This window comes from Syngnathus leptorhynchus, chromosome 6 (genome assembly GCF_054491065.1).
Source record: "Syngnathus leptorhynchus isolate UIUO chromosome 6, UIUO_Slep, whole genome shotgun sequence".
In the NCBI taxonomy this organism is placed as follows: domain Eukaryota; kingdom Metazoa; phylum Chordata; class Actinopteri; order Syngnathiformes; family Syngnathidae; genus Syngnathus; species Syngnathus leptorhynchus.
Genome location: NC_141200.1, coordinates 12590468 through 12599659, shown reverse-complemented (window position 1 = coordinate 12599659; position 9192 = coordinate 12590468). Strand labels below are relative to the sequence as shown.

The 9192-nt window shown below is 38.4% G+C and overlaps 1 protein-coding gene across 2 annotated transcripts; it reads right to left on the bottom strand.

Annotated features, from left to right (window-relative positions):
- Positions 1–1649: 1649 nt before the first annotated feature.
- pnp6 (purine nucleoside phosphorylase 6) lies at positions 1650–8729 on the bottom strand. Of its 2 annotated transcripts, none has more exons than XM_085914892.1 (6): positions 8555–8729; positions 6571–6740; positions 6371–6474; positions 5255–5430; positions 4213–4403; positions 1650–3044 (listed from the first exon to the last, which is right to left on the bottom strand). In XM_085914892.1, exons 1-6 carry the CDS (start codon positions 8572–8574, stop codon positions 2848–2850), a joined length of 858 nt encoding a protein of 285 aa, XP_085771018.1. In that variant the 5' UTR covers positions 8575–8729; the 3' UTR covers positions 1650–2847. The 2 variants fall into 2 exon arrangements, with proteins under 2 accessions (XP_085771018.1, XP_085771019.1); XM_085914893.1 differs by having other exon boundaries at positions 6571–6734.
- Positions 8730–9192: the final 463 nt, after the last annotated feature.

Genomic DNA, 9192 nt, shown 5'->3' with positions numbered 1-9192 from the left:
GCTCCGCAGTGGGACACAACTCTGCAGGCTGTATGTAAATGAATAATGTAACAGAAAACAGTCATTTCCCTTCCTTTAAATCTCCTGCTGTCTTTTTTGTAGAAGGCGTGTTTACATAAGGTTTGACTTTTGACGTATTTAGGTGTGTGGCTGCGGACCTACTGTCTGGAGCACTATTTCAATGCCAAAAAGTAAGCGGAGATGTGGTAAATTTGGTTGGCTTCACTGATTACCGTTAGCTAACACAAAAATGTCAGATTAGACACATACTTGATTGAGTGCTGGGTGAAGTGGGATTTTGTTAATATCTTTACAAATGCAAACAATATTTAACAAGTATTTTCAATTGTAGTGTGATCGTTCACATTCACTGAATCATGTCACATCAGTATTTTGAATTCGGATATCATTTGTCTCAGTCTGAGCATGTCAGGGTCCAAGAGTTTTCTCTATTGTTCACAGGTGGCGTCCATGAGCAGGGTAGCTGAGGATCCACATGTCATCTGATCTGAATCCGTTAAGGGGAGGCTCTTAAGGAGCTTGCAGCCAGCAGATCCTCGCCTGAGTGTTTGCCACTGTTAGTTACCTCCATGCCCTCGTATTCACGCTTGATCTACCCTGCTCGCTTTTGCTACATCACCTGGCACTCCCGTCTGCCCGTTCGCTCTCCGCCGCATTCTTATCGAGCCATCTAACAAGATCTATTGCTGTCTTCCAGCTCCTGGATCCCTCGCTGACTTCCTGACAGATTCCACTCCTCCCTGGCAGCACTTTGCTCACTCCACCTTCGGACGACCAGTTCTGTTGCTCCTGTCCAGGACCCTCAGCTCAGCTATTTCCTCCCCACCTCAATAAACATTTAAAGAGCTCCTCGGTCTCCTCAGTGTATTCTGCACGTGGGCCTAAACAACCAACAAAAACGATGACAGAGCAAAAAACAAGTTTTTTTTGGACACATACCTGCACAATAAGTGCCCTCATTTTTTGGAAAAATATGGACCAGCATCCAAATGTGTATATATAATAAATACAGCATTTCATATGAAATGATACATGGGGTATAAAATGTTTTTCTTTGTGACGATCCCCTTAAAGACTTTCATTAGCATAATGCAATACAAATGGTCTAAACAGTGGACTGCTGATAAAGGCTTTTCTCGCTCTAATGACTGGAACGGTCAAAGGAACCTGACTGGAGGTACCAAATCAGATGTGATTGAAAACCACAAGATTGTAACACGTCATCTTGATATTTCACTGCTGTGGTCTCTTGGTCTAAAAAAAAGATCTAAATTGCATGTATGGGAGAAATAGCCTTGTACATCATTGCTAATTGAGAGCTTTGACTTCAGCTCTTGAAATTCCAAATTTCTTATGTTTATGATCACAAATAAATCAACTGATAAAATAACCAATAGACAATTCATAATAACAATGTACAGTGAAACCTCAATTTAACTGACTAACCAAGATTTGTCTGTAGCCTAAAAACACCAAATAGAGTATTGTTTTGTATCTTTGTGGCATAAAACCTTCCAGGTAATCCACAATCATTGTAAATAAATAAATAATATACAAAAGAAATGTTGACAATGGCGTTGACAATATTGAAAATCAACAGTGATTATCAGAAACCACCACAACATAGATGCATAAATTTGTGTTTTTAGTTATGAATTTTTTCAGCATTCACTCTTTCATTCAGTAATCTGCAGCTTATCAAAAATATTTTCATTGTTACTTCATGAGAATCCAAAAGGAGCACCAAAAGTTATATAACTGAGAATGAGACGTCAACAAGCTTAAAATGAGTGTAAAACGTGATCCTTCGGCGCACCCACATTGCAGTCTTGATGGATAATATTGTAATATCGTAAAGTTAGATAAATATCTGGTATTGTCATTTTTTGTGTCTCCTCATGTATTTGCCAAAATAACCCACTGATGCAATATGGCTGCGCACTGAGCATCTCGACAAACTGGTTTGTTGAGCTATTGTGAGTTTGCTTTGCAACAACTAGTGTAGCATGTTTGGTCCCAGTGAGGATTGAACACAAGAAAAAAAAGTAAGTGCATTTCACAGACAGTATCAAAAGATCGATTTGAAACATGGATTCATGGCGACAGGTGATTCCCACGCGTGAACGAAGCTTTTTCTGCACAATATGGGGCAAATGGATCCCCAATGAATCAATGACGCCTGCATAACACATTTTTCTAACCACCTTGCTTAGGCTAAAAATCAAAGCATCACATTGTTGTAGCATTGCATTCACATATATTTCAAGCTATTATTTTAATTCCTGTTATTTAAATTTTCCTTCCTACCCTCCTATTGACAAGCTAACCCCCAGTGTTGTTATGGGCTATCAAACTCATTTTTGTCGGTAACCGCATTGTAGTCATAGTTTTCTTCGTTTCCTTTATGACTGTCAACCCAAATAAATGTATGAACGTCCCATATTATGTCCAGATTCTCATTAATATTTTGGATTCTAATTAACCCAGCTACACAACAAATTGATGAATAACTACATATGCAATCAGAAACTAGTAAGAACTGTTCAAATTTTTAAAAAGATGCATGGTAATAAAATGGTTAGAAACATCTTTAAAAGTGAAGTCAATTTGGAATTTTACTATTGACACTAAGTCGATGCACCATTTGTCTTCGCGGGCCAAATATAATTACACTGCAGGCCAGATTTGGTCGAGGGCCAGAGTTTTGACACCCAGGGGTATGTGCTCCTTTTCGTGTTTCAATTTGTCACTACCTTCTTGAGTCCCCTCTAACTGAACGACTGGGGTGATTCCGAGTAGATTTCCAGCAGATATGGACTGAAGGTGCTAGATCTTGGTGACAAGATGTCTGACAAGCCTTTGGAGATCTTTAGCACGAAGGTTGGTGGTCGCTAGCACCTCCTCATGGTTTGCTTTCTCATGACTGTCATAATCTGTCACAACCTTGTTGGTGATCAATGAGAGACCCAAGACACGCATGCCACAATGACGAGCCACCACCACCTCTGGGACTGTGCTCATACCTAAAAGATAGAAGTAAAAAGAAGTAAGATGTACAACAAAATCATTTACTACATGTGATTTAAACTTCTCTTAACTTATTTATACTGGTCAAAAAGGTTGGAACTCTCCTGATTTGTGGTGGGGGTTGTCTATATACAGAAATGTATTTAAATCATCGTTTTAGGCCTGACACTCATCAGATGTACGACCATGAGAAACATTAAATAGAAGTTCTTAAGATCATAGAACAAGATGGAATGAGGTAAGGAGGTTATTTACATTTATGTGTTTCTGTTCATTTGTTCTGTGCAAGTGCATACTACATACTGTCGATTATTTTTGATTCATTAAACAAATAAGCCAAACATTCTCTTATAACACTTTAGTGTCAAGTCGCATTCTGTCAATCTTATAAGAATTATGCATCCTTTTTGTGAACCGCTCTTCCCCACTAGGTTATGTCACAGGTGGGCTGAAGCCTATCCCAGCTGCCTTTGGGCTGTAAGCGGGGTCCACCCTGAACTATTCGCCAGGCATCAGCAGGTCATTAAAATTATCCCCATAAAAATTCATTGGAAAATATGAAGCAAACATATAGAACTGACATAGTTTCACATGTATATTTCCTGCAGAAAATCCTATCGTTACTTTTTATTTTTTACTAAATCGCATGTATGCAAGGGTCAACTGTACCTATTTATTGATGAAGTTATATTTTTACAAATGAACTTCATATATGTAGTACTTACAGTATGCAACAATTCACAATGATCATTCTAATTTTATAATGGTCCTCAATTCATCCTTCTTTGTATTTAAGTAAGTTACAATGTACTTATCACTAAACTACACCGATTTTGTACTAAAGTCATAATTATTGGACATATTCGTTAGTGAAGCCAGGAAAGAATTTACGAATCAATTGAAAATCATCACGTGCAAGTTGAGGTAATTGTGCTCTCTCGTACGATGTATTTTTTAAGCGCCAACTCATTTTTCTGTGTGCAGCTTCAATGTTTTAAGGAACATCACAAGGCAGCTGAACCAAAATTTTTCGATGACAAAAAGAACAATAATCCCACTTCATTTAAAATGCATAAAACCATACTGCATTGTGAGTGTAATTTATTTTTCATTTTTTATCGTTTCTCTTTCGAGGAGAGTACCTTTCTAAATATCTCTACTTACCAACAGCATCTGCCCCAAATTTCTGCAGGACCTTGCACTCCGCGATGGTCTCAAACGATGGTCCAACCACCATACAGTAAACGCCTTCCTGAATGAAACTAGCACATTTCTGTTCTTGTGCTGTCTGAATGGCCAAAGCTCTCAGGTTCCGGTCATAGGCATCTGACATGCAAGGGAAACGCACTCCAAACCTGAGAACGAGGTATATAGATAAGAAAAAGAAAATGAGAGGTTGTACAGGTACGATAAGATGAGATCACATGAAATAAGAACTCATTCTGAGAAAAAAAGAAGACATTGCTTACTTTTATTAAACCCATTGCACACTGATCAATGCAACTTAACTGAATTCACACCTGGCATTTGACACGAGATCACATGCCTCCTGCCATGCCATAGAAAAACTGCTAAACCTGGTGTTCATCCATCTATTCATCATCTGTACCGGTTGTCCCCACGGGGGTCACGGCCTATCTCAACTGTCATTGGGCAGTAGGCGGGGGACACCATGAACCGGTTGCCAACCAATCGCAGGGCACACAGAGACGTAAAACCATCGGCACTCACACCTAGGGGCAATTTGGAGTGCTCAATCAGCCTACCATGCATGTTTTTTGGGATGTTGGAGGAAACCGGAGTGCCCGGAGAAAACCTACGCAAGAAAGCAGCATGTTTCCTTTATATATTTTAATAACGAAGAAAGGAAACAGGTCAATAGAATAAAGTGTGTGTCAATATTTCAGTGGTTATTGGCAACAATTGGCCCCATTCATTGACTGCTTTTGTGCATTTTGCTGACAATGATTGAATGAACGAATGAAATGTGTTCATAAGACACACGTCAGTTTTGATTGATTGTTAAATCTGCAATGTTGCAACGGCGTTCACCTGTATTTCAAATTTTGAAACATTGCAAAATCAGTTGCTCATGAAAATTAGTTGCTGAGACAGTTGAGCAGCATTTTGTCACATTACTTTCTCTCTTTTGGGTGGGCCTTAAAAATATTACAAACTGGATATCATATCGGATATTGAGTGTTACCTGTCTTCATTGTGCCCAACCAGTGGGCTCTGGCCTGCAAAACCGGGCAAGTTGATATGATCTTTAATGACCATAATATCCCCCACATTGTAGCTGCCATTGAGTCCACCTGCTGCATTTGTCACAATCAGAGTTTCCACACCCAGCAGGGAGAAGACTCGCACAGGGAACGTCACCTACAGTCACAAATATTGTGCATTATAATTCACGTATTATTTTCAATATGTTCAATTGATGTGTTCAATATGTTCCATGATTACTTTATCAGCGTCCGTCAAATATGGATACAAATATATGTGTGTGGCACCGCTGAGGGTTGCATTGATATCTACCAAGTGGACATTCTTATATTTTAGAAGACGATGAGCAACCCTTAATGAGTCCTGATGTTTTGTCATTGTTTATTTTCTTACTTGAATGAAAGGGGGGAAATCAGTCAACCAAAAAGCAAATAAATAAACAAACAAACAAGCAAATAATTGGATAAATAAATAAATAAATAAATAAATAAATAAATAAATAAATAAATAAATATGTCCAGGGGATGTTGCAGGGCCAGCAAAAACGTTTAACATTTTGCTTCAAATCAGGATGCAATTGACTATCAGCAATTTTGTTTGTGTCATATTAAGCCAGAACTGCAAGACTGCTCTCACCCTTCATTGTGGCTGAAAACCCTTTGACTGCTTTACATATATGAAATGTATGTTGAACATCTGTCACCTATTCTTCATAAGGTTTGCTTAGTTTGCTATCTTGGATTACCCATGTCACAATGGGACAAAGATCAAAATCTGTCTAAAGTCCCAACTGGATGATACCAAAACTGTCATATTATATATAACTTCCGTTTATTGTGAATGTGAAACTGGGTTTTATGATATCATTGTCTTTATGTGAAGAGGCTCATCACAACTGAAGATAAAATGAAACCGTAATACAATCTCAACAATGTTACAAAGGTCAATCCAATGCTGACACAAATGTAAACCATCTTCTCAACTCCAGCTGATCATTCAGCAGAATTTTACGTTACATGTCTCTTGGTTGAACACCAACCAAATGCAGCAGTTTGTAAAATCTACAAATTTCCATGAAACTTAATACAGTTCTTACAGTGTGTAGGCTGTAGCCTTCGTAGAAGTGGAATCGACCCTGCATGCAGACACACTCCCGGCCCTGGAGCTTCCCGAAAACCAGTTGTCCAGCATGACCTGGCACTAAACAGAGCATAAAAAGTATAAACACGAACTGAGTTTTCCTCTGACACATTTCTGCTAATATGTCAAATGAAAACAAAACAAATCAAAAGGTACCAGTGCTAGTTGGGAAACCCGGGACGTCCTTATATGGGAAAACTATTTTATCCTCTATTAAGTCAGCCAAATTGCCCAGGCCTGACCCACAAATGATGGCAACTCGGGGCCTGTGCTTGGTGCGGGTCAGCAGCCAGTCGGCAGTCCCTTTGCAGTCATCATAACTGGATGTGAAAATCAAATGAATTATACTGATTAATGAACACATTCACAAAAACATCTCATCCACAAATGTCACGTTAACCACAATTTATCCTGTGCCACACTACACGCACATTTTCAATATCAGATATGTACAGTAAACAAGGCAAGGGGAAAAACACATCCATACAAAGTTAAACAAAATAAAGAGGTAAGAACAATAATGCAGTGGCCAAGGCCTTGCCCTCGATTTTTCTTGGCGAATCCTTGTCATGATCAGTAAACACATGTTAAGTCCCACCCACATTTTGTAGTTTAGATCTGCCTATCGATTTAGGATAACTACTTTAATTAGAATAATGAAAAAGACAGTGTTTCCAAGGGCACCTTTGCATTTGCCTGGTTCTTTGGCCCTGAATATTTGACTGAGGACATTCGTAATACAATCAAGACTTGTATGATGACTCGTTCATAATGTTCATTTCATGCTACAAAGTACTTCCTCTGTTATTTTAATGCATTCTTGGAAGAGAGTCTGATCATTTAAAGGCATTTTCCTCATTTTGTTTTGGGGCTCTGTTTAAGCTATTACGACACATACGAGGAAGTGATTAAATAGATTGTCATTTGCAGAGGTTGCGCTTCACGTTTATCCCAAGTGTTAATGGCAGCGTTGTACATACTGTACGCTGAATCATCAGACTGTTGTAATGAATAACTGCACTCCCTTCATTTTAGATGCCAACATTCTCTTTCATCGGTGATTCATAAACTCCGAGAATTGAGAAAAGCAGCTGTGCTCATCGTTCTGTTTGAAGTTCAAAACTGCAAGATCAGTATGTGCTTACAAGTGTGTCATTTGTCTTTTAGTGCTTTATATGCTGGCCGGTCAACTGGGCAGCACACAGAAGATTCACCATGAGGCAACAGAGAAGTGAAACTGTAGTAATGAGATAGTTTACTAGTTTGCTCTAGAAATTACTCAACGGCAGTAACACAGTCAAATTAAAGATTAGCCAACGTGAGTAAGCAAAACAAGAAGTAAAAGCACTTAAAGAAGACGACACTTCATTTTCTTAGATTACAAAAAACATACTGTAAGACAGGGTTCTCCTAACTTTTTGACAATTTTTTTTGAATTAGCATCACATCAAAACACAGCTAAAACAATCCATTCACTCCATATTTAATTATTAAATGAAATATTTAATCTTGAGACATTTCATTATTTAATGGTGTAATATAATGAGAATAATAATAATAATAATAATAATAATAATAATAATATCCCAAGAAAATACCTTAAAACGTCCCGTAATTATTTTTAGATTAAAATTATTAGCAATGGTTCAGTAAAAGTTGGAAAACACCGCGCAAGGTGATTTACAGTTTCTAAAAACTAAAGGGTATTTTGACGTCAGAGCTGGGGAGTGGGCCTGGAGCTCTCCGTGGTGCTGCTGTCAGTGATCCCCGCTTTCAGCGCTCGGCTCAGCCCCGGCGAGTCACTGCTCAGGCGGTTGTCAAGATATGATACTATATACTCAGTGGACCAGAAAGTTAAAACGAACCTGTTTCACGATGATGAAAAATATACCGGGTACATATTTTTGCAAGCCATTCGACTTAATTGTGCTGCCTGTTGGCAGAGATCGATCCTCCAGGCTGATCCGGAATTGTTGCTTTGGCAACATCACGACGGTGCATAAAACGTGAACGTAAATCGGATCAAAATTTACGTCATATGTGAAATCTGTTATTTTTAGATGAGCTGATCAATTGTGTATTGACTTATTTGTTCCTTAAGCTTCACCGATCTTATATTTAAGCGCCTCACGGTTCCTACCTGCACAACGGCACTTCCATGTCCTTTGGATAAGCTGGACCAATCGATCAACGGGATCCAATTTGTTTTTTTGTTTTTTAGGTTTTGTATTTTTTTGTTTGTTTGTTTGCGTTGTTATATTTAGTTAAACTGTCCCGCCGACTTTCATTTCTAGTCTTTTTAGAGGAGTTAATCAAAGGCGGACCCTGGACGCTATGACGACAGCGAAAGAGGCGGAGCCTATCACACTAGGGAGGAAATGAAGTTGAGATCCAATTTTTTTACCAGACTTGACAAATCCGTCACACTCTGTTCTCATTTAGTACAAGTATGGTATTTTTATATTGTGTAGTACACCGAATATAATACAAGTAGAATTAGGCTTTTGTTCTATATTAAAAAAAAGTTATCAATAGGGAGAAGGGGGTAATTGTATAATAATTCAGATTTGTTGTTCTAGCTCTTTTGACTGAGGGTGTTCAAAGTGCTATGCAAACTTAGGTTAATGTGTACACTATGAAATGACATGGAAAATACCTGTGCAGCACAAACAGTAAATGCCTTTCTCAAACACAAAGAGCAAAATCTTGCAATCGACCCCACGATCTGATATGAAACAAAGCTCATGATAAATGGATAATGACTCAAAATATTCAGTG